Genomic DNA, 27,329 nt, shown 5'->3' on the forward strand with positions numbered 1-27,329 from the left:
AAAATGAATGATTTTGAAATAGAGTCTATGTTTAAATATATATATATATATATATACCACAAATTTTGCTAGTATGGGATAAACTTATTTCATCAAATTTAAAGTCACCAGCAAAGAATATTTCTAACTCTGATCAGCAGTAGGCGCGCTCCAACTGTCAGGGTGGATTTAATGAGGGCCTTCCTATTAGTTGACAGATACATCTTACATAAGACACGGCAAAATTCACTTTAATTTTGTGTAAGCAATGGAATTTATTTATTTTAATTTTTTTAAAAAAATTAATTTTTAGAGAGAAGAAGGGAGGAAAAGAGAGAGACAGAGAAACATCAATGTGAGAGAGAAACATTGATTGGTTGCCTCTCACATGTGCCCCAACCAGAGACTGAACCTGAAACCTGGGTGCGTACCCTGATCAGGAATCAAATCCACTGACTTTTGGTGTATGGAATGATGCTCAACCCACTGTGCACCCAGCAAGGGCTGGAATTTTTTTTAGTACTACTAAAAAATGACACATGATTCTTATAAAAGTAAATTAGGTACCAACAATAGTTTCTTCTGAAATCTTTTTGGATCTCACTACTGCCAACAGAAACCGTTTCCTCATTTTTTTTCTTAGCATTAAGAATTATCTTTTAGATCTTTACAGAGATTAGAAGATTAAAAATAAAAGCAAATAGAAAAACTAAAACAGACGTCAAGAAAATAGATCCAATAGGAAGGAATAAGTAACTGCATAATTTTAAATCCAGGAGCTGTGTGGATTTTTGTTTGTTTTGTCTTAAATGAAAGTCTGTCAGTTTTTTGGCCTATGAAAAACTAAGTAACTTGTCAGATTATACAATGAAAACAGACAATCATTTCCATCACTATATATTTATATAACCACCTATCAACTACATTCCACAACAGAAAGAGGGTGAGGAAAGTATAGGACCAAGGATCATCTAATGTAGAACATGGGACTATAGTAAATAACACGGTATTGTATAATCGAAATTTGAGGAGAGGAGAACGGAAATGTTCTCACCCCAACCAAAAAAATGTGTCTACTACTTAATTCTCTCTACACTGCTATTATCTTAGTGTTAACTGTCTCTTAGACTCTATCATACTTAGCACATCAAAAGGACCAGATCTTCATGAAGTTTCTTGAGTGCTAGATCTCAGATCTGTGTTCCACTTGTAAGTGTTCTGAGGAAACGAGCAGGCCTCAAACACTCGAGAGACAGGGGAGTGAGTAGGAAACTGTCCTGACTTTATCTTAGTATTTGCATTAACTATCTCAGAGCACCGAAGTTCTGCATGCATACACATCCTACGTGAAGCAACTGAACACGGGGTGGGGTAAGGCAGGTTTACAGTTGTGAGTACTCGAAACAGAGTTTATTCCTGTATTATTATTATTATTTATTGTGTTATTTTCCATATAAACTGTAAACCTACTTTTGCCCCACCCTGTATATAAAAACCCACATTGGTAGAACAGAGAAACCTGGAGGACAAAGTCTCTGTCACCTCTTTTTTTGTCTCCACTCTGAGTGCGATGTGAGTTAAGATATACTAAAATGTGCTGAACATTTGTTTTATACATCAAAATCCTTTTAGTAGTGGGCTCTTCTATAGTACCTTGCTTTGGCAGAAAGTTTCTACTCATAAGAACTTCAAAAAATGACAAAGCAATTAAAAATGACACAATAAGAGAGTTACAAATCTCTCCCACACCATGAGCACCACGTAGCCACTGACAGACTTTCATTTAAGATAAAATAAACAAAAATCCACACAGCTCCTATACATCATGGGCTTTTCTGGCTTTAGTAGTATGTGCCCATTGTACATAATCTCATTCTTACTAATAAAATTTGTTTCTTCGCCCAGCCAGAGTGGCTCAGTTGGTTGAAAGGTTGCAGGTTCGATTCTCGCTCACGGCACTTACCCAGGTTGCAGGTTTGATCCCCACTCAGGGCACGTACAGAAGGCAACTGATCAATGTTTCTCTCTCACACTGATGTTTCCCCCCTCTCCCTGCTTCTTCTCTCTAAGCATGTCCTTGGGTGAGGATTAAAAATAATAATAATAAACAAAATAAAGTTTTTCTTGAGTTATATCAATTACTATGTGACTGTTTTGATGAACACATAGTGATTTTTTTTTTTTTTTTAATATATCTTTATTGATTTCAGAGAGAGGAAAGGAGAGGGAGAGAGAGAGAGATAGAAACATCAATGATGAGAGGGTCATTGATTGAGCCCGCAACCCGGGCATGTGCCCTGACCAGGAATCGAACCCCGATCGCCTGGATCCTAGGTCGACACTCAACTGCTGAGCCACGCCCGGCCGGGCCATAGTGATTTTTTTGAAAGCCAATAAATATTTCCTTAAGTATAATTTCTATATAAATGTTTATTTATAAAAAAAGTAATTTTTTTTCTTCAAGGGGAAAAACCCCAACACTTTTTTAGTTCTTTCTGTTATGTAACCTCCTTCCTTTGTGAAGCTATCAACTAGAAGATCTTTGTTTCTAGTAATTTCTTGACAGTATTTTCTTTGTCATTTACCTAATTTCTGTAATTAGATACAAACAAAAATTTCTCCTTAGTGGTTACTTTGACTGAAATGATTGTTAGGATCACATAAATACCATGTCACATACAAAAGGAAAAACTTAGTGAAAATCTTAAATGTTTAAAAATCTTGGTTTTAAGAAGTTCTTACCTAGTTTTACCACCGTTTTCAAAGTACAATCTTTCTACATTAATTTCTCTACCTTCCTCCACCAAAACAAACTAGTTTTATGGCTCAGAGAATAAAAATATACACCACTTCAGAATTTCTTCCTCTTGTGCTATCTTACATTGAGGTTATTCCTGTTCTTACCTTAGGTAAGAAAAATTTCAATATACATGGGACAAATCCAAAGACTACAATATACTTTCTTTTTTAAGCTAATAAAAATATCATAAATAGGGCTTAATTGGTTAAATAAGTTTTTATATACATTTACTAAATAACATAATACAACAAAAATGTTTCAACAGAACATTTGAAGAAGTTACAGACCACTGCTTTATTTTAGGAGAAGGACGGCTGCTCTTTTGTTTTTGAGAGGGTGAGGAGTGGCACAAGGAAGGCATAGGAATACTTAAAGTATTTACTTCCCTGAGTGCCTAGGAATTAAGTAACTGTATATCTCCGTTTACTTGGAACAGTTCCAGCTTATGCCGACTGTATTGTCACCTTTCTAATAAACAACAGAAAGATTTACAGAGCAACTTTATTCCTTAACATCACCACAGAAACTTAGGAGTCTTTCATAAATGCTTTCTCCTGAGCTCTGAAATGCTAACGTTTTAAAGCAGATAAGAATCTAACCAATACTCTGGTCATAACTTTACAGCAAAGGTGGGAACTGATGGCCTAACAACAACAAATGTTTTGTTTGAGCAACAGTATTTCAGAAACTGAGAAATTTTACATGAATATCCAGACTAGTTTTGCCTTGAAAAATCAAACATTTTGGCAAACTGGGCCTAAAAGCTCTTATGGAAACAATACATGCCTGAGAAACAACTCCACACCCTGAAAAACCTTTTTCCACCAATGTAGTAAAACTTGACTTACCAGTTTGGAATTGGTGGTTGGTTTATTTCTTAAAGCTGGGGGTCTATAAGCTGTTGCAGTTTTAGGTTCTTCACTGGGCACATCACTTGGAACTGCTTGGTAAGTTATTGTTTTTGCTGGAAATATTCCATCTAAAAATGGCTGCCAAGACACCTGCCATAATTCCCCATTTGACGGCACATCATGCTTGTGCAAGACGGAGCCAGTGTAATGCCAAATTTTGTACCCATTATTAACACGTAACCTGGGAGCACACGTGGCTGTTAAAATATGCTCACCATCTGGGCACCAAGCAAAATATGTAGAATCAGAGGCCACTGGTTTAGAAATAAGTTTGTAGTTTTTAACATCCCACACTTCCATTTGTCCCCTCAGATTTCCAAATCCAGCCAGGACTAATATATGTCCATGAGGGCTATAGTACGCTGCGTTACGAGGACCAGTTCCAAAGTCAAACACAGGATCACATTTCAAGTTGAAAACTGTCGCTTTGGCAGGCATAAAACCATAAACAGCACAAAACTCAGTGGAACTAGAATTCCAAACTACATCATAAATGGGGCCATTTTTTGCTAGAAAAATAATACAAAACCCAAATTAGCAATAAAGAATTATATGAATATTTATTAGCACAAATTATAATCATACTACTCAAACATGTCAAACAGTAAATAAAAAAAACCCCAAACTTCATGATATGTTAAAATTAAAATAACTTTTACATGATATACTACAAAAATTATTGTATAACCATAAATTTATTCAAGAATCCCTACTAAATCTTAATTTCTTTTACATTTTGGTAATAAATAATAACTAGCACAGGTTATTACTACTAGTTATTAACAACTAGTTTTTATTGAACTAGGTAGTAGTATATGCACATAGCAATAAAAATATAAACTATATAAATAGACATGCCACAAAAATAAATCCCTCTACACAAAGGCAACCCTCTGATATATTTCTTTTCTTTTTTGTTGTTAATCCTCCCCTGAGGATATTTTTTCCCTTGATTTTTAAAGAGAGTGGGAGGGAGGGAGGGAGGGGGAGAGAGACATCAATTGGTTGCCTCCCACATGCATGCCAACTGCAGCTTGAAATTGAACCTGCAACCCAGGTACATGCCTTTGACAGGAAATCTGTGCGAGGGCCGATGCTCTAACCACTGACCGCACAACACCTGCCAGGGCATCTCTGGTTATGTTTCTTGAATGTGCTTTCAGAATATTTTTGTTGCAGTTAAGCCTCTCTCTCTTAAACACATCCCTAAATCCCCAAAGTTCTAAACCTCTGTTGTTTCATTTCACTATTCTATTTTGGAGATTTTTCCCACAGAAGTGCATTATGATCTGCCTCATCTTTTTCAGCAGCATTGTGCTCCATTACAAACCCTCTGAGCGTTCACAAACACATCTGTAGAAGTGCAATTGCCTGGTCAAAAGGCAAATACAGTTAAGTGGATGACATACCACCAAAATGTCCTTCAAGGAAGTTGTACCAATTTACACTCTCAATAACATTTGACAATACAGAGTTCCCCCTCACTCTCACTCATGCTGCGTGGTTTCATATTTTTACCTTTGCCAACCTACTAAGGTGAAAACTGTATCGTGTTTTCCTTTCTATTTCTTTTATTACAAACTAAGCACTTTTTAAATATATTTATATATAATTTCATTTCTTTTTCTGTAGACCATGTTTTACTGTCTATTGCTTTACTTGATATATTAACAAAACTCACTTTTTCTTACACTCATTCCTTGCCTGTCTAAAAAAACTTTCTCCCCAATTTTTGTTTTGCTTAATTTATGAACTCTTTTCTTTCCCTAATGTAGACATCTATAAGTTTTATATATTTAAATTTATCCCTTTTCCCTCATGACTTCTGCCTTTAGAAAGTCTTTTTCCATTTTAAGATTAGGAAAAAAACCTCAAATATCTGCTTCTAGTTCTGTAGTTTTAGGTATAATTTTTTGGTCCAACTGGATTTTACTTTGGTGAAGAGGCAGCATTATTAACATTTTGTTCCAAATAGCTAGACAGTTGTCCCCTACCACATACTAAAAAACCAGTATTTTCCACCATTGGTTCAAATGCTGACTTTATTACACAGCAGCAGCTATAGAAGTGTGGATGTCTTCCTGGGTTCGGTTCTATTTCACTGATTTATCTGTCTACCTACCAGCCAGAACCAAAGTGTCTTAATTATGACTGCTTTACATTTTCATATCTAGTAATGTAAGAATCCCCCCTGCCCTATTCTTCTTTTGCAGTTTTCAAAACATTCTTGCGTGTTTATTTTTCAATATCAACTTTAGAATCAGCTTACCTAGTTAAATCTACTGGCATTTAAATTTCATTTTTAGATCATTTTGGAGAGAAACTGACCATCAGACATATACTATTTCTTGTATTTTGTTGCTATATGTGAAATCTTTCCTTCTATTATGTTTAAGTGGCTGTTGTTTGTACTGTGACTTCATCTATGAGCAGAGATGACTCTGTTTCTTCCTTTTAAAGCTGCATACTTGATCTTTTGATCAGTTACACTGAATACATCTTTCAGAACGGTAACTAAGAGTGTAACGGGGAGTAACCCTTGTTTTGTTTCTCACTTCAATAGTTTATACAGTTTTTCACAAGAATAGTTTTCTTTACATGTTCAATTCAACATGAAAAAATTAGGGAGTTGTGAGCATTTTAAAACTGTATTATTCTACAGTTAATTTAGCTCAACAAAACAAAAGATAAAGTGCTACCATTCTTCAGTTCTGAAGATAGTGCTAAACTCACTAAATCAATTTACTGTCCTAGTAAGTTCAATAAGTCCCAAAAGAGCTACAGCAACTGAAATGCTTCACTCAGCAAGCTTCCTACTAAAGCACTAGCATAACTAAATCAACTAACTGGGTTTTGTCAAAATCAGGTACATCTGGAGATGATTTTAAGTTTCTTAATCAAGAGGAACTTTATCTTAAAGGTTATAAAATACTTGTCTTATCATCTGAGCGACAATTTAGATTATATCATCTTTTTTAAAGTCCTTGTTTTTATCAAAGGAAGACAGCTGAAATACTCACGTAATTGCACCACAGCACTTTCTCCGTTTGTTGCAATGTAGTGCAGTGTTTGTTCCCCGTAGTAGGAAGCTCCGGTCTTGTCAACTTCTGTACTAGCTATTACCAGCACAGCAGTAGCTATAACAGTAAAAACTTTAATTAGATTTAAAACAGAAATTAACCTAATGGCGATAAAAAATATATTAAACAAGTAACAGCCATGTAAATTTTCATTAAATAAGCATTGAGACTTTTCTTCTATACACATAGGAATAAAGTCTAAATAAATACTTGATAAAGAAAATGAGAGAAAACATATTTATCATACCTTTTTTATTCCATAGCATTGTAACCTTATCCGCCTTAAAGAAACTTTTATTGGCTAAAGCTGCATGAGGTCCATCAAAGTTGGGGTACTGGTATAATCGAACAAATGAAGGTGCACCCTTACTTCCTGGAACATAAACAGCCACCTAAGATACACAGACATGGATCATTTAACTTTTTGAAGCATATAAACTAAGATGGGCTAAAAACTAAGAAAAAGGTTAATCTTATAATATCCCACATGAACAAACAAAAACATAGCCATTACCTTGTATGGTTGAGGTCCAGGCGATAACACAAAATCATTAATTTTTTGCAAATGCAACTTATTTGCAATTGTATCTAAGAAGAAAAAAAGGAAATGGTGTTAAGATTGATGAGAGATGCTAATAGTGATGTTAAGTTCTGAATGCATTTTAAAAGGTTAGTATAACTATACACTAATACTGCTCATTGTCGTCTCATGTAGATGAGGCAGAGCAACATAGCGGAAAAAGCAATGGGGTGGGAGCAGAAAGACCTAAACTTAAATTCCTACTCAGTCACTTATTAGCTGTGAGCTTGGGCAAGTAATGAGATTATACACCTAATTCTCAGTGGCTGATTTTTAAGAGCACATAGTAGGTATTCAATAAATGTTAGTTCTCTTCAACCTCTGAAATAAAGTTGTTTTAGAGCCCATTAGGTGGGAAAGATAACTTTAGCCTGCTAATATAAAATGTGGATACAGATATTCTGTAACCAATTACATGACAATAATGCTCACAACAAGAGTAACAATGGCTGACATTTACTGAGTACTAACTCTGTGCCAGGCAGTCAGAACCCATGTTATAAACAATACTGCTTCACTAGTTAACAGGATCAAGAGCTGTTACTCTTCCTTTGTTCAAACTCAGAGATCAATAGCTATTCATCAAAAGGAGTACACTAAACTGCCAAACTACACCCCCTTCTTTTGGCGTGCTCACAAAATGGCAAGCAAGATAAGCCAGCAAGCAAACCCCAAATCAGTGGGGGCTGGAATGAGCCTCAAAAACAAGAAAATGAAATATAGTTATAACGATTATATGAATGGTGCTCAAAATCAGCCTGCATGCCACCTTTGGTATATGTGAATGGAGTTACCAATTCCTATTCTATTTTAATATACTCAAAGGTGTATAATCACTAATGGTATACTCTAAGGACAAAAGAAACTGCAAAACTTTAAATTATTTTCAGTAATCATGTTATTGGTATTACTGTTGGTGTTGCTATTCTAAGAATACTATGTGGTTAATGTGAAACAAAGCAGATGAAATCCCAGAGAACCAGGATTCCTGGTGTTGGCAAAAGGCAATACAGATGTAGGATATTAAAAAAAGAAAGAGAACGGCCTAGAAACAATGATCAACACAGTAGCAATAAGAACCCCTCATCCAGATTGTGGTCTCTAAGTACCATTTTCCACTAAAAGGAATCCGTGGCTCCAAGAATTGACTGATCCTAGGTATATGACAGGAAATAATATACAAGACAGTCTTAGAACAGCTTGTCTTACCATATAGCAAAAAGTCATTAAAGACTAATTGAGTAATGGTGGGGTAATTTGAGCACCAATAAGAATAGTAATTGCAATGGATTGAAACACATCATAGATATTTAGATTTATGGTTGATAAAGATGGGGGGGTACTAACTGGTTGCAACGAAAATCGCTAGAGCCTGGCCAGCATGGCTCAGCAGTTGAGCACTGACCTATGATCCAAGAGATCAAGGTTCAGTTCCTGGTCAGGACACATGCCTGGGTTTCGGGCTTGATCCACAGTGGGGGGCGTGCAGGAGGCAACCAATCAATGACTCTCTCATTACTGATGTTTCTATCTCTCTCTCTTTCCCTTCCTCTCTCTGAAATCAATAAAGACATATATATTTTTTAAAAAAAGATTACTAGAGAAAGAACTCATTTCAAGTGATAAAAGGAAAAAATATTTATCCTGATTTTCCTCTATATATGGTACTACTAGGTACCCAGATAGATGAGCAATATCTTTATAGAAGCAGTACAGCCAATAAACGAGAGGAGAGGAGGGTAATCAGAATATCACCAATTTGCAACCACTCATGAAATAATGGACCTAGGCACTGAACGTCAGTATCAGCTAACCCTACAAAATCAAAGACAGTAAGACAGTATGCGCTTCTTGATAAAAGAATTCAATACTGCCTTATGATGTAGTCTTAGACCCATCTCTCCCAGATAAGAAGATGCTGAAGTTGACCAACTCTAGATCCAAATTAGTTACTTATAGGAAACAGATGAACAAGTTAAATTACAGGATGGGATACAATTCAAACAATGAAAAATATATAAGACAAGTAATCTTGTTTTAAGTAATAAACTGCAAAAGGGAAAAAGGAGATGGAGAGGGAACCTGTAGCTTAAAAGAAACTTAAAAGATATATCAATCAATTGCAATGTGAGAAATCTTATTTGGATTTTGAGTTTTAAAATAATTGCCACATTTGCGATTATTAGAAATTTAAGACTGGACAGATATTTTATAATATGGGATAATGGTCTTTTGGCTAAGTTAAAAAAAATTTAAGAGTCCTAATCTTCTGAGATACATACTGAGATATTTACTGGTAAAATGATATGATCCAGGATTTGCTGTAGCAGAGTTAAGAGACGGAGGATGGGCAGATGCACGGGTGAGATAGGACTGGAAATGGGTCGATGGTTACTGGGACTAGGCATCTAATTTTGTATTTGAAATTCTACACAATAAAACATTTGCATCACAGAATTTCAATAGCAAATAAATTCAGAAAGAGACATTTAAATGTCTTAGTTTAATAGAAATTTAGGTAATAAAAAGTTGTTATAAAAGAAAATTTGTAATAAAATTTCACTAGCATTTATAAGTTATTCAAATGAATATAACAGTAATTATTAATATATCTTTTATGTTTATGTATATAAGTATATAGCAACCTATTAATATTACTATATTAACAGTATTTTAGAGAACTCTATGATACCATATAAGGCAATAAAAACTATATACATTTATAGTAAATAATAAAATTATTTGATAAATCTTTCCATACTGAAATTGTTATTTTCGAAGAAATGAACTTCATTGTTAACATTTCGGGCACAAATAGTTTCATCTTCTGACCAGGATGGACACCTATAGTGAAAAGAAAGAATATTAAAAAATTTTAAACAGAATGTAACATCACATGTAAACTTATGTTAAAGTTTGTGATATTGCTTACTATTTAAGTAAAAATACTTATAATATGATGTTAAGTCAGTTACTAATAGTTTTAGTCAGCACATATAACAGAAAAAATACTAGACAAAAGAAAGATCAAGTTTTTATTACATTCCCACATACAAAATCTTTAAAGATCTAGATTTTGGTCTGACAAGTTATTTTCTAAGCCAATATCAAAGAAACAAATATTATACAATGAATATATTTAAAATATTTTGTAAATAATAAGTATTCTAAAACATTTGTTTACCAATTTTGCATCTTTTTCTGGATGAAAGACTTCAAACATGTCCCAGTTTTCATATCATAAAGTTGTAGGTTGGGAATCCCAGCTGTGCCATCTTTAGAAGCTGCAATAAAAATGAAATTTTTTATAGTAATTGTCTCCTAACAAGTAAAAAAGATGTCACTTTTAGAAACAATTTGAACAAGACTATACAGATCAAGCAAGAGAGTTGCTTTAAATCAACTTTTCCCACTATCTTTAATTGGGGATTTACTCATCCATTCCTAAAGCCATAACAATATGCCAGCTGTTTGAGCAAAAGTTTGGCATTTCTGAAATGAGTTCATTACTATGAATTTTAAGAATACTTAAGAGATTTCTTGTTTATTAAGGTTTACATGGTTTGCTGGATTAAATTATCTTATGAAAACTGGTATCTGTAAGTCACACACACACACAGTTATATAAAATCACTCATGATTCTCAATTTCCCTTTTATCTACTTGGAAAAAGAAGATTCATTAGAGTTCATGCCTCTCGGAAGAACAAACCCAGGAGGTATACAATCCAACACAGAACTATGATCATATTTTACCTAACAATAACCACATAATTAGAACATGTTTCCTTTTCTTTAGTAGAGAACTTTGAGTACTCATCTGCCAGACACTGTGTGAGGTATTTTGTTTTCATCATCTCATTGAATTCTTAAACAATATATATATGAATATAGAACATGTTTCTTAAAATAAACTCCAACTCCCCTTATTTTATTACTCATCTATGAAGCACAGCTACATAAAATGTTCACATAACATTATTACAATATCTCCAATAGTTTAGACAATGGCATATCATGTCCTATGCTTTGTCATACCATACACATTTCCACTGTACTTCCTCTTTCACTTATAATGATTTTTTAAAATGTTTTTCATTTTAAAGGTTACTCTTCTTCTTAAGTTTTGAGATCTTCTCTATCCAGTGGTTATTTACTTTCTAAATTTTCCCCTGGCTTTTTCTTTTGCTCTTATCTCATGATGGATCTTTTCACTAACTTACTATACCTTGAAATTACTTAAAGTACATTATATTTGAGGAATACAAGATTCATTGTTGATGAAGAATATTCACACACTATTTACTTTCATAAAGATTAATTACTTTCTTATAAGCTTATAAACTTTCTTTTTTCCCTGAACTGAATTGGGCCTATTAGAATATTTTTGTAATTGGAAAATACTTACTAGTGTAAGGCTGCCACGTTGCCAGGACAGTGTTTTTTGGCGAGAATTCAAGGCAAACTGCCTTCGGGAGGTCGAAGGAGTGCAGTAGTCCCTTGTTAGTGACATTGATAATATTTATTCTGGTTTCAAAAGAAATTACTTCAGCAACGAAATACTGTTTCACAATAGCCAGCACTATAAAAAATATTCGTATCTCTTTTCAAATACAGATCACTCTTTAAGTGTCTATTTTTCATAAAAATCCATTTTTGGTTAGTTCTAGAAAATATCTAATAAACACCTTAACTGAAAAAAGTACACATTTTACCAAAAGGCCCCTATATAAGGCTGGTGTTGAGAAATAATATGCAATTAGTACAAAGACACAATAGATGACTCCACCTTCAGCTGAAAAGGAAACAGGCCTTTAAGTGAACAGAGCTAACCTAAAGACAAGGTGAGATGTGTCAAACCAAAGAGAGAGGTGCTAAAACAAAAGTATATCTGATTCCCTTTTTCAGTTTTTATTTTTGGCTTAACTAACAGGCGTCTATTTCTTAAAGTTCTGGAGCCTATGAAGTACATGACCAAGGTGCTGGCAGACTGGGATCCTGGTGAGAGCCCTCTTTCTGGCTTATAGAAAGCTGCCTTCTTTCTGAGTTCTCACATAGTACAGAAAAGGGATATTTTAAAATTGGAGTAGCAGCTGAGGAAATCAGCAGAGAGACTTTTGATGTCTATTAAAACCTCAGAAGCAGCCTCCAAAAGATAGGCTGTAAAAATTATTGTGGTATGACAATGACAAAGATTACAATAATTGTAAAATAAAAGCAGTTTCCATTTTTTTGTATGTTTTCGATGTACAATGTCTGGTCTAACCACTCTATATACATTTTCTCATTTAATCCTCACAACAGTCTTATAAGATAGGTATTATCACCTCAGTTTTACAAACAATGAAACTGGGGCTTAGAAAAATTAAATGATTTGATGATTTGTCCAAGATCATACTACTGATACATGCCAGAGTCAACCTTTAAAACCAGTTTGGTGACTTGCTATTATGTACGCTTTGGGGTTAAAAAAAATAGATAGTCCTTCTTATTCCAGAAATTGTTTAAAGTTACTTTGTTCTACTCAAGTTTGAGTACACTGGGTCAGGACAAGCAGAAATGGGTAAGAATACAAAATTACCACTATTGTTTTAAAGCAGACACATGAGATTTTTTACAAGTCACTATAAATTACACATTTTAGAATTACATGAAGCTTTCTTTTTTGTAGTTGATAAACTTTAATAGTTATTCTTAGTTTAATGAAGGGTGTTTATTAAAAAAAAAAATGTTTAAGGAAAAATCAGCTATAGCTTCTGATGTAGTTAACCATGAACTCAGCAAAGACCACATATACTATATCTGTTTTTCTTGCTCCAGGAACATTACATATCTTTGTGACCACAGCACTTTAAGGAAATAAATGCTAAAACCAGGTACAGAAAATATCTATTGAAAAGATGGACATAACATATTAAAAATATTCAGAGTTGAATCCAATAGAACACTAATTGGAGATATGATGTATATAAAATAATTATAATAATTGCCAAGGTAAAAACAGATTTACTCAACAAACTCTAAGCTAGTAGACTAGGGTTCTCACAAAAAGATAACAAACAATGAAAAGTATGGTAGGTCCCACTAGACAGTAAATTCCTATTAACTCATTACTCAAATAGTATAAATTAAAATATGGATTTAAAAAAATAGAAGCCAAATAGCCACAATAGGTTCACCAAAAAATAAAAAAGTAAAATAAATAATAAGACAATTTGATATCACAACTTTCATTGAGGCTGAGATTAAGACAGTCTGTCAACATCGCAGATAAGACTCAACATGATTATATAGGGTATCACCCCAAAAATGTATATGCACAATGTCTGGAGATTCTATTACTACATTTTGAAAATGAAATGTATTTTAACAAACACTGCTTTTACAATTATTCAAAGTGTGTATACATTTTTGGGGGAAACTCTGTAACTTAATTTGAGAGTAGTAGAGTTTATTAGTTGGATTTAATAATTTAAAAAAATAAAAAACTGACTAATGTTTTTAATTGTAAAAGCTAATCCTGCCAGCTTATAGTCACAAAAAGTGAGTCAACTAATTCAACACAATCTTTTTAGCATTAACTTTAAAAAATCACGTGTTTAACCCAATCTAAACTGATAGTTTAAAGGCTTCAGAACACATTACCACTGTGTAAAAATCACTTAAAATGTACTTTAGAAATTAATGTACGTATTTTCCCCCTTTAAAAAAAACTAAGCTATTACATCTGGTTAAAAACAACAACAGCCCAACTAGCGTGGCCCAGTGGCTGAGTATCGACCTATGATCCAGGAGACTGAGGTTCGATTCCCGGTCAGGGCACATGCCTGGATTGTGAGCTCAATCCCCGGTGTGGGGTGTGCAGGAGGCAGCCGATCAATGACTCTCTCATCATTGTTTCTATGTCTCTCTCTCCCTCTCCTTTTCTCTCTCTGATATCAATAAAGCCTTATTTAAAAAACAACAACAACAAAAATAACTTTAAACCAAACAGCAAATATTTGGGCATTTTCCTGGTTCTGTGAACTGAAATGCTACATTGACTATGGAAAAATTAAAAAGGACTGGTTTCCTTAATAAAATTTGAGCATTTAATCAAAATACTTATTTTTGTAATCTGATTTTTTATGTAATATAGATTATACTAAACACACTTTTGATTATTTTATGTATATTAATATAGACGATACTGAACATACTTTTGAATAACTTATACTTAGATGATATACTTTTATATACAAAAAACAACTAAAAGCAATAGCTGCAGACAATGTCACCAATTTAAGAGCAGAGATATAAAATATCTAAGTTGAGATATTTGAGGGAGACTTTGTGAAGAATGCCCCAGACCACTTGCATAAAAGATGATGGTGAACAGAATATCCTCAAGTGGCCAAGAAATGCCCCTGGATTTGAAGGACAAGTACCTTCCATTACTTTCTCATATGGAGACCTAAACCTAAGGTAAACAAGCAAGAATTATTCTCTAAATGTTAGTGCAGAACTTAAGAAATCCTAACCAATGACCTAGAGCACTATTTAAAACAATCTCTCCGGTTATTCAGCATTAAATTAATGTCCTTTTTCATATGTTACTTTTAAATTCTAAGTAACTAGATAACTCAAATGAGTCATGGCATGTAAGTAGAAACTAACACCCTTAGAGGTATGGAAGTTATGTTGGAGATAACACCTAACTGTATCATGACATCAAAAGATGGATTTTATTAATGACACCCAAATACATGTTACTCAAATAATGCTGGCTGTGTTTCACATTCAAGACACATACATAAAATGCTATATAAATGAACACTAACTTGTCTCCGTTGCTCCAGGCAAACAAGGTCCCATCCTTACTAAAGGTATAGACTTTGCAATTTTTTCCAGATTCCCTGAAAAGGACAATAAAAAAAGTTTAAATTAACAAGCATTAATACTTTTCCAAAAAATCTGATAAAAAATTCACAATCTTACTACTAATTTAATAACTAAGAATGTAAATAAATTTTAGAAAATAATTCCAAAATGCTTCTGTCTACCAAAATACTTTCTCTCTTAAAATGCAGCATCAACATACACTGTAGAGGTAAGCTGGAAATTGATTTTATACCAACAGGTCAATATTAAGGGGGGGAAAAGAGCCCTTTCGGGTGAATATCTAGTTTGTGTGACAACCCAAAAATGTAAGCAAATGTGGAGTTACCAGCAATCAGCCCTGAAACTGAGAGGGAGACATTGTGAAGAATGCCCCAGACCACTTGAATAAAAGATGATAGTGAACAGAATATCCTCAAGTGGCCAAGAAATGCCCTTGGATTTGAAGGACAAGTACCTCCCATCACTTTCTCATGTGGAGACAGAAAGTACAACAAGAGGATCTTCACATTAAATGCAGATGCAGGATTCTGTATAAAAACAGATCTGTGAAAACCAGACTTCTTGGCAATATTCTATCAAATGATTAAAACTCTAAGTACTGTATCTCTCAACTGGAGACGGCTACTATGATTACATCTCCCAGTAACAGTGAAGACCCAAACAGATGCTGTATGTGTGTACATGTTGATGTCTACATGTTTAGTCAAAACATTAGATCAGAATTTCATGGCTAATAAGTATTTGAATTATTAAACAAAAGTGCACTGAGAACTAACCAGTGTACTTTTAAATAACCTTTTAAACTGGTTATTATCTTTGCATGAATTCATTTGAAGAAAACATTTGTGTTTCTGCAATCACACAATAATAGTAGCTTACACTCAGTTTGTGGTTACCAAAATATTATTTTTTGTCTCTTACAAGAGACAGCATGACCAAGGTGTCCTCTATCCTACATTGTGAAAATCATTTCTGAGTCTTAAGGCAGAACTTCACAATGATCATATTCAATTCCACTCAGGTTTGGGCCTATTGTTCCAGCCTACTGAGGTGTATTCACATTCTGATTTTCCTCTTTTAAGACACTAGTTACTCCTTACAGCTTTATGAAATGTATAAATTATAAAACATAATCCTAAACTATAATCTAAATTAAGTATTAAGAATGTTGAATGAGCTCTGAACAAGATCCTGTGGCTCACCCATAGTCCTTCCCTCAAACTAAAATCAATTCGTTAATCAGCTGACTTCACATCTCTTAACCAATGACAACTCTATCACTATCATCATCCAACTGAACAACTTTGTCATTTCTCAGATACTTTGCCAAAATCATGTTCAGTTCTATTCTGATGTGTCTGAAAATTCTACTCAGAAAGGAAATGAGATAAGCTTAAAACAATTTGTTTTTAGCAAGCTCATTTTGATTCCAATAATCAGTCCTTTATATCATGATTATAAATTGTCCTTTTAATAACTTATTCTAGAATTGTGTTTAAGGTTGAAGGCACGCTTACTAGACTACAGTATCCAGAATTTACTTCTTTTCTCAATCTTGGCAATTGGGAATTTTTGTCTATTTTCTTCTGGTATAATCTTTTAAATGAAACATTTCAAATATACACACACAAAAAAAGAGAAAGAGTATGATAATCCACCTGTGTACCTATCACCAAGGTTAAATAATTATTAACTCATAGCCAATTTTGTTTAATTTACTCCCTACCTTTCTATTTAATGCCAGAATTTAATATATTTTTTTTTAAATATTGATTTTAGAGAGGAAGGGAGAGGGATAGAGTTAGAAACATCAAAAAGAGAAACATCAATTGGCTGCCTCCTGCACGCCCCCTACTGGGGACTGAGCCTGCAATCCAGGCATGTGCCCTGACTGGGAATCATGGGTGTAAGTGCAACCACTAAGCAACACAGCTGGGCCAATGCCGGAATATTTTAAAGCAAAACTGATCTCTGATCTCATATTATTTTACACTATACTTTAGTATACATCTCTAACTGATGAGGACATTTTAAAAAAACATAATCACCACCATGTCACTCATCTCACAAAATTAATAACTCCTTACTGTCACTTAATACCCAGTACTTTGATATTTGGGTTTTTAAAAGCTCCTCAGGTCATTCTAATATGCAACCAAATTTGAGAACCATTCATCCAAAAGCTTGATTAGAACCAGGTTTTTGGGGTTTTTTAAACGTTTCATCTTTATTGTTGAAAGTATTACAGATGTACCCTTTTTTCTCCATTGATCCCCTCCACCCCACATCTGCCCCCCAAGCTTTTCTTTAAAATCTTCATAGAAGGTAAGTACCATGTCATAATGTCTCCTTGTTCTACTCTTAGTGATGCTGAGATTGTACCGGACTCATTATGTGCCTCCTGATTCACCTAACCCTTCCTGCTCCCAGGCATCAGCTATTCAATGAAAAGTCCTGGCCATGTCATCACCTAACACCACTGGCTGTCTCAGACTCTCCAGGAGTGAGGGCCATATTTCAGCATGGCTTCTATTATGCCAACTGATGAACCAGGAGGCAGCTCTGGCATTCAGATTCAACCCTTACAGACCAAGAGAAGCTGTGGCCGCAGATACATTTCTTACCCGTCTTCTCCACAACAGACTGTTGGATGCGCAGTGGTTCTATACAGCCTCTCTAGAGACACTCTGCATGACCTAGCAACCCAGCTGTACTCTGGGAATCTGGGGTCAGCTCAGCGCACCCAGTGTTACATTGGCTTTCACTTCTTTAGCTCATTCTCTCTCCCCCTCATTCCTGATGCCTTGGACTGCACACAGCAATGAAGTGAAGCACAAAAGCTCTGGCACAGATTCTTGTTTTCTAGAGCAGTGCTTTTCAAATCACCCAAGGAGTTGGTGAAAGTTCAGATTCTGACTCAGGAAGGTGGGTAGGGACTGAAACGTAATACCAATATGGCTAGTCTTGGGCACATACCTTCTATAACAAGATTCTAGAGAACTGGATCTAATAAAAATTGATCAATAGATTTAGGTGATATCAGCCTGATTATAAAGTTCCCCATTTACAGTTCATCCCCTAGTTTCAACATCTTTTAATGATCATTTGCATAGATCAGTGCTTTTCAAAGTGGAGTCCACAGACTTGCAGCTTCAGTATTACCAGGGAACTTGTTAAAATTCCACTTCTTGCCCTGGCTGGTGTTGCTCAGTGGTAGACCATCAACCCTTGCAAGGAAGGGTTGATTCCTGGTCAAGGGCACATACCTGGGTTGTAGGTTCATTCCCGACACTGGATGGGCATGTGCAAGGAGGCAACCAATTAATGTCTCTCTATCACATCAGTGTGACTTCTCTCTCTCTGTCTCCCCCTCACTCCCACTCTCTCTAAAAATCAATGGAAAAATGTCCTCATGTGAGGATTATAAAAAACAAACAAACAAACAAACAAACAATTCCACTTCTTGGCCCTGACCTCAGATTTAATAAATCAGAAAATCTGGGGAGAGAACAGCAATCTGTGTTTTAACAAGCTCTTCAGATGATTCTGATGCACGCTAAAGTTTGAGAACCGCTGACAGATGATTTCTTTAGAATTATGAAATAGTGATGATCTAATCCCATCACTTCACACTAACTGGAATTCTTCTATAAAGAAGTTTTCCTCATTAACTGAGAAAGTATGTACAGAAAAGGCAGGATAAGTGCTGATTCCTTTTTATTGATCAATTTTCAAAGTAATGAGAGTGCAAACCACATCGATCCTTAATGTTGACCAGTAAGTTTGGAGGAAGGGTTTGGGGAGAGTGTTTATATACTTGACATGCCTTAACCTTTTAGTCATAATTCTTTTTTTTTCCTAATTTTTAAAAATTGATTTTAGAGAGAAAGGAAGGGAGAGAGAGAGAGAGAGAGAAAGAGAAACACTGACGTGGGAGAGAAACATCAATTGGTTGCCACCTGCAGGTGCCCCAACCAGGGATCAAACCCAAAACCTAGGTATGTGCCCCGCCCAGGAATCAAACTCGTCATCCTTTGGTATGGGACTATGCTCCAACCAACCAAGCCAGCTGGCCAGGGCAGTCATAATTCTTAATGCTCAAACTTTCACATCTTAGGCTGGTGTTAGCTCCTTCAAGTTGACTCTAATCCTTTAACAAAACTCCATTAGTCTTTTATAGCTTCCTTGCTTTCCGGTACTAGATGTCTCTAGCTCAACTTGTACATTTTCTGTCCTAGACCTGGAGTCAGCCACTTCTCAAAGGACCTGGTTCCTTTCAGTGAAGAACGGTGTTTAGAGGTCACAATCTGTGATTCAGGGGTAGTCACTGCTACTACGTTATCACTACTTCTAGACCTTTTCAGTGGACAGAACTAGGAAATACAAGTGATTTTAAGGGGGGAGGGGGGAATTATGACTAAAGATAAAAATTAAAAAAATCATGAGTTCGTATTGACATGTGCAAGTGTATCCCTTCATTTCTATGCTGGAAATCTTGGTTCCTACAATAAATTTAAAATGATAGTATCAATTTTCTGTTAATAATAAAACTATTGAATGCATTTAAGAATTATTCAGGTCATCAGTTGGTTATGCCACCCACTAAATATAAAGCAAGGTTCACTTGTTTCTATTTTAATTTTTAAAAAATTTAAAACATAACATGGTCCAAAGTCAAAACTATATATACCAAAGTTCATTCACAGACATGTGCCTTGAGTCCTATAACTCTTTCCCCCCTATAGATAATCACTTTGATTCATTTTTGGTTTGCCCAGTCATTGTTTCTTTTGGAGAATAAAATATATATCTATACCTACCTAGCTGTATATTATATACATATACTTTTTTTTCACATTTTCTTCCTTTTTTATACCTTTTTCATTCTGTAATTTCATGAAAATTACAGCCAGTGTTTGTTTTTTTAAGTTTTTCCTCATTCCCTAAGATAAAATTCTTCAAAGCTAGTGGCTTGACCTCAATTACACTATTGTCTACACCTTTTCTTTTAAACATGCTTAATCTATTATTTTCAAATCTGAAGATCTTGACAGAACATATGCATTCTTTCCAGCTTCTGTTATTACACAATATGTCCCAAGAAACCAGCTGTTCTTTTTCCTTCTCAGAATATAACAAAGACTAAAATAATTTAGAATGTATTATACAGTTCCTACTAACATCTCAACAAAAAAAAACATACCTTGGAAGCACTGTACTCTCTGTAAAATGTGGTGGTCCATTCACCATGTATAGTCCTTCTGATCCTCGGACTAAAGAAATAAAATGGAAAGAAGCACCATGACTGTTAATAAATACTCAGTTACCACAAATGTCTTGAAAAACAAAAAGCTTTCAGTCAAAATATTAACAAAATTAAACATTTCTTAGACTTATGGAATGTTAGTGTTAAAAGGGCACATTTTTCTTACCCTATTACATGAAATCATAAAACTGATAAGAATAAATAGGTAATGCAATAGACTGAATGTTTGTCTCTCTCCCAAATCCTTAAGTTGAAACCTAATCCCAATGTGATATTTGAAGGTGAGGCCTTTGGGAGATACTCAGACCACAAGGGTGGAGCTCTCATAAATGGGATGTGCCCTTATAAGAGCCCAGAGAGCTAGCTAGCTCTCTGCCATGTGAGGATACAGTAAGAAGTTGGCAGTCTGCAACCTGGAGGGCCTTCACCAGAACTGGACCATGCTGGCACACTGATCTCAGACTTCCAGCCTCTAGAACTGTGAGAAATTAATTTCTGTTATTTATAAGCTACCCAGTTTGTTATAGCAGCCCAAACTCAGACAGGTAATACCCCTCTTTATTTCTTTTCCTATAAAGCATATTCATTTAGTCTCCTAGGAGACTACGTCAATAGATCCACTTTTACTATTTTATTTTATTTATTTATTTTTAATATGTCTTTATTGATCTCAGAGAGAGGAAAGGAGAAGGAGAGAGATAGAAACATCAATGATGATGAGTCACTGATCGGCTAGCCTGCAACCCGGGCATGTGCCCTGACCAGGAATTGAACCCTGTTTGCCTGGATCCTAGGACGATGCTCAACCTCTGAGCCACGCCCGGCCGGGCGACTTTTACTATTTTATAAGAAATCTATGCATGTGTACTGAGATATTACGTTCCTTCATTCAAGTGAAAAAAGGTGATCTTAGTATATTTGCACATTTTTATAAAATTTTATTGACTGATTGATTTTAGAGAGTGGGAGAAACATTGATTTGTTGTTCCACTTATTTATGCATTTGTTGGTTGTTTCTTATATGTGCCCTGACCAGAGATCGAACCCACAACCTTGACTATTTGGGATGATGGCTCTAACCGACTGAACTACCTGGCCAGGGCTATTTTCACATTTTTAATCTCATTTTCAGAATGTGTGGATGTTGGAAACAGAATTATAAGCTGAGTCTAAGTTCAATCTTCTTTGTATCAGCTTACTCTGTCAAGTAACTTTTACAAATAAAAACTCAAAATTTTAACTATCAGTGAAAACGTAGTTGTGCCGAAGTAGAAAGGACCTGAATGCAAAGGCAGACTTTTGTTCCTATCTAGCTGTGGAACCCTGGCTGCATCACCTCTAAATCTGTTCCCTAATCTGTAAAAATGAAAACATTAGAATAGAGGGTGGCAGTGTGCTTTATATAAAACAATGACATAAAAATACAGTATATATTCAAAGTTCTTAAAAATGTAAGGCATTACTAATATATTTACAATTTCTCAAACTTAGAGAACAAGTGGGATTAGACACATTCATTGACGAAGTCTCCAATGATAGTAATATCCCAAAATATTGTGTGAACAAAATTCAAGATTTAATAAGCAAAAACATCTATAGAACTAGACTATACTTTTCACAATGGCTGAATCAGATGCTTCCAAAGTTGAACCAACTAAATTCATTCAATAGTCAACAAATGCTTGTTGGGGGGAAACCACCACCACCTTCCAGACCCTATGTTGAAATACTGGAGATACAACAACCTTGTCCCTGACCTCATTAATCAAATAGCTAGTCAAATATATGGAATTCTATATCTATGTTTAGTGCTACAAAGGAAAGATATAAGGGGATAATAGAATGAATAATAAAAATTTGATTTAAAAATGGAAGGCTATGGAACATGTCTTTGATTAAGTAATTGTGCGCTGAGATCTGAAGGATGAATAGCAGTTAACAAGCAACAAGAACAGGAACAAGTGCAAGAGAGATGGCGAAGCATCAGAGGAAGGGAAAGAAGACCTGTGTGGCTGGAAGGAGATGGAGCTGGGGAATAAAACAGGGCTAAGACCAAGCAGAGTCTTGCGGCCTAAATTAGGCAATGCTGGTCTGTAGCCTAAGAATGTTGGGAGACTTCAAGAGGATTTTAAGCAGATTTTGAAAACCAGATTTGCATTTTGAAAAGGTCAGTTTAGAGAATAACCCAAAGGGAGTAAGAGTGGACATGAAGAGACTAATCAAGATGGTTCTGCAGTAGCCCCCACAGGAGAGATTAAGAAAACTTGGGCTAGGGTGGGGCAGTGGAAATGGAAGGCGGAGGATGAGCATTCAATACATAAGAGCTAAAACTAACAGGACTTAGTGATTGAGCTACTATTTTGTGAGCTAGAATTACTATTTTATGAGCTAAAAGAAAACATTTTACTGAGGTCCATGCCATAATTACAGCTGCTGCTTTTTCTGCAAGCTATTCCCAAATCTTCCCCTCTTCTTTTGGTTACTGGGAAAACAGCCAAGTTGGTAGAGGGGCCACTCTTGGCTCCAACTCTAGTCCATATTTCCCTTCCCTTCTCCAGGGACACTTCTCAGATCACTAATATTCTACCCGAGAATTAATTACCTCAATTGTCAGATATCAAAAGTAATATAATTTAGACACTCCCAAAGAAAATAATTTAAAGTTAGAATTAAAGTAAAAGAACTGCTGATAAACAAAATCTGTATCCTCAGGGGGCTTCCATTTTAGTGGAGCAGAAAAAATAAGTAAACACATACAGGAACGATGAGTATACAAGTATACAACTGGATACCATGTTTTCTCACACTGTAAGCAGAGCACCAGACTGAGCTGCCAAACTGCTGTGGGTACTTTGCCCTTGAATAGGATGGAGCCCAGCAAAGTACTCTGCATATATTAAAATCTGAACTCCTTACATCACGGCCTACGAGGCTCTCTCTATAAGACCTGGCCCCTGCATAACTGCATATGCTAGGCACTAGGAATTTAAAATGAATCCATCACTGCACTCAAGTTGATTTCAAAGGAGCTCACTCTATTGCCACACATTGAGTGAAACACTAAAGATATCTAAAAATCTAATGACATTTAGAAAATGTTTTGAAAATTCTTAATCGCTTCTTGGCCTTCTGACTATTCTCTTACTACACCAGCAAACAATGCTATTTCTTATCACCAAATCGGTCACCTGCTGCGATATCACATACAACACAGTATGATTTAGAACAGGACATTCTTTTCTTAATATTGTAATTAAGGTTTTAACAAACACTTATTTGAGGGATTGATAAAAAATGAATTTCCCGAACTAGGGAATTCAGTTACCAGATTTTACTTTAACTAGGTTACATAACATTTTGTCAGCTTAATGAGGTCCCTCCCACAAGCTGCAGTGGTAACTGCACACAAGGAGAGCTCTTTCAGAGAAATCACATGCAGGTCTAGGAAAACAAAACAGCTTATCTCCAGTGTAGTCCTGATTAAGCTGCGGTGTAATTAGAAAATGTGCCATATGGTGATGTAATCAAACCACATTCTATTGACTTAACTGCCTGCCCCAAGAACATATGCTTAAGATGATTGGCAAAAAAGAAAAAAGGCCTTCCCTAACTCAGTTTCTTATGTTCTCATGACACTTGTAACTAATGACCTTGGTCCTCATACTTGTATTGCCGTTATCACTGACCACAATGCTTACTTGGGGAAAACTGAACTTTCAGGGTATTCGAAGAAACCAGTGCAAGGCTTTCCTTTCCTAAATTTCTATTTCATACCTACACCCCAAACTAAGATAGGTCAAAGGCCCCAAAGGAGTTGCCAGACTGTTTGTGTACCCCACCCCTCAAATTCGTATGTTGAGATTTAATCCCTAATTTGATGGTATCTGGAGGTGAGACCTTTGTGAGGTAACATAAGTGCCCTTATAAAAGAGACGCCAGGGAGGTCCTCTGCCACTTCCACCATGTGAGGACACAGAGGAAGACAGCCATATGAATCAGAATGCGAGGGCTCACTAGACACAGATTCTGCCAGTGCCTTGATCTTGGACTCCCCAGTCTCCAGAACTGTGAGAAACACATTTATATTGTTTACAGGCCACCCAGCCTGTGGTCTTTTGTTATAGGAGCCCAAATGAACTAAGACTGAAGTAGGAGGGGAAAACCTCACCTAACCCACATTTCATGTAGATTAACCCAAAATCTTACAAGGCAACAGGACAGAGAAGTCAGTGTGAAAAGTGTCATGTCTTTCCTGCTCAAGTAGCAGTCAGTCTCATGTGCTTTTCAACTCCTGGTTTGAATATGTTTCTGGAGAAGTGAAAATCTTGAGTCAAATTAATCAACTGCTTTTCAACACGCATATGTTCCCACTCTACATAAAGAACACTTTAAAAACAAAAATCCAAAGGTTATATATGCTATGATTTCATTTATATGACACTCTAGAAATGACAAAACTATCATGACAGAGGACCGATCAGTGGTTGCCAAAGGGCAGAGCTGGAAGCAGGTGCTATATAAGAGGCTGGTGTCTTCTTTGTGGTGATGGAGCAGTTCTATATTCTGACAGCGATGATTACATGAACTACATGGGATAAATTTCCTTAGATGATACACACACACAAACTAGCGAAATCCAAATAAGGACTATAGTTTAGTACAGACTACTGTGCCAATGTCAATTTCCTGGTTTTGATGATGTACTATGGTTATATGAGGCCTCTGGGGAAAGCTGGGTAGAGGGTCCACGGAAGCTTGACTGTTTTGCACCTTCTCATAGTCTTGAGTTATATCAAAATAAAGGGCCTTTAAAAAGCCTGTGGTTTGGGGTAATGCTTTCTTCACAACACAGCAAGAAATTAAGCCAATCAAAAGTTGTTTAACATTCATCAAAAATTTTAAATTAAAATCAAAAGTTGAATAGACCAAGATTTTTCTATTAAGGCAAAAAACATACTCCACGAGACAAAAGTACTCATTAAATTAGGTAACCTTTGTACATGATGCTTTACAATAAATATACCTATTTTGGGGGAACTAATTATCAATTGAATTCATTATATAAATCATACTGATTTGTCAGTTTTGTTCATACATATAAACATTATTTAAAACAAATATTTTACTTCACATCTCCCTACATAGAAGCGTAATTATGAGAAAGTGCTGTAAGACATTTTGGTACCACTAAAGATATTTTACTGGATTTAATCAGTTTGAGCAACTTTTACACAACTTTGAATAAACAGATATACAAAGTTTATTAGAAGAAACACAAGATCAGGTTCATAACAGAATACAAACTGTATCACAAGTTAATAAAAGCAAAAGAATAAATATAAACTCAAAACAAACTCTTTTCAATAATTTTTTTCTACACAGGACTTTCTAATGAGGAATTAATTTTATTTTACTTATTTATTTTTTATGTATCTTTATTGATTTCAGAGAGAGGAAAGGAGAGGGAGAGAGAGATAGAAACACTAATGATGAGAGTCACTGGAGATCGAGCCCTCAACCGGGGCAATGTGCGCTGACTGGGAATCGAACCTCAATCTCCTGGATCCTAGGTCATGCCTGGGCGGGCAGGAATTGATTTTAATTAGAAGTGACTGAAACAGTGAATAGAATGTGCAGCTAACTTAATAGCGTATTGAGACTTGATATGATTTCTTGTTTTTAATAATTTCCCTTTCAATCAAAGGGGATCTGGCAATATATTCAATTAGAAAGAAAAATCTAGAATGTAAACAGTTCTTTTCATTAAAGCAACAAATAAGTGCCAGAGTTTCACACAGAATAACTGTTTAAAAAACAATAATTATATCAAATATTGTACATACATAATATATTTTTAAAACTTACTATCCTTTCCAGATACTCACGTATCATTTATTACTCCAGGGCCTGAGTTAATATGAGAAAACTACTGGGCTTCAACAAACAAAGGTCCTATGGTAGGGGTAGGGTGATTATTACAATGATACTCTTTCCAACCTTTACATCCACTGAAGTATATATCAGTTTAGAAGAAATGATGTAATTTTTAATAAATTTTCTCAATGGTCTCAACAGAGCAAGCTGACTAGACAATATGGGTTTCCTGTAAGGGCACTGTTGTTTTACATGCCTGGCATCCAGGCCCTCCTTTTCAGATGACTCTAATTTTCCTTTGAAAAGTATCCAGGGGTGAGAATACAATTTGGTCCTGGTGATCTAATTAAAAATTGACTGATTTGAAGAAGAGCAAGAACCAAGCCAAGCTAACAACAGCCAGCCTTGTGACTAGCAAACATGTACTCTTTCCTTTGGGGCTGCTAATCTGGTTGAATATAAACCTCTCAGAACGTTAGCCTGGGAATGAATTTAACGGAGAAGAAATCAAGAGCACAGTGATGAAGAAAAACAGATTTTTGGAGTCATGCAAATACTCAGATGTGGCAATACTGAATGAAGCTTTAAGGTTACACAGTTTTCTAAAAAATCCCCTTTTCACTGGCTTTGTTTTTTTTTGCCATTTCCAATTAAAAGTTGTGACTAATAAAATTTACTGGATAATCTCCAAAGAAGATTCTGGAAGTAAAATGATCTATTGTTAACTAAAATATCTATACTAAAACTGTGTACAAGATTAATCATGTGGATGAAAAAGAGGGGTTCTATGGAAAGTAACCTCACAGGGTGACCAGATCATAAACTGCTAACTGGGGAGGTCATGGTGGGCAGTCATGCCCCAGACATAACTTTTTGGTGAAAGCTTTGTCTTTGCCCTAAGCAGTCTCTGTCCATTGTTTCTGTGTATCTAGGTTAACACACCTTTGAAATAAACACCC

General features: G+C 35.3%; 1 protein-coding gene across 1 annotated transcript in view; it reads right to left on the reverse strand.

Annotated features, from left to right (window-relative positions):
- Positions 1-27,329, reverse strand: part of EIF2A (eukaryotic translation initiation factor 2A) — a 37,106-nt gene that overhangs the window by 7,522 nt on the left and 2,255 nt on the right. Inside the window, exons 2-10 of the mRNA XM_081137689.1 lie at positions 20,434-20,503; positions 15,170-15,244; positions 11,758-11,876; positions 10,535-10,634; positions 10,112-10,194; positions 7,285-7,358; positions 7,018-7,162; positions 6,711-6,827; positions 3,628-4,199 (exon numbers count right to left, since the gene is read on the reverse strand). Of these exons, the coding sequence (XP_080993815.1) occupies positions 3,628-4,199; positions 6,711-6,827; positions 7,018-7,162; positions 7,285-7,358; positions 10,112-10,194; positions 10,535-10,634; positions 11,758-11,876; positions 15,170-15,244; positions 20,434-20,503 (1,355 nt within the window). The remainder of the gene's footprint in view (positions 1-3,627; positions 4,200-6,710; positions 6,828-7,017; positions 7,163-7,284; positions 7,359-10,111; positions 10,195-10,534; positions 10,635-11,757; positions 11,877-15,169; positions 15,245-20,433; positions 20,504-27,329) is intronic.

The sequence above is a fragment of the Miniopterus schreibersii genome (assembly GCF_964146895.1).
Source record: "Miniopterus schreibersii genome assembly, chromosome: 5".
NCBI lineage: Eukaryota > Metazoa > Chordata > Mammalia > Chiroptera > Miniopteridae > Miniopterus > Miniopterus schreibersii.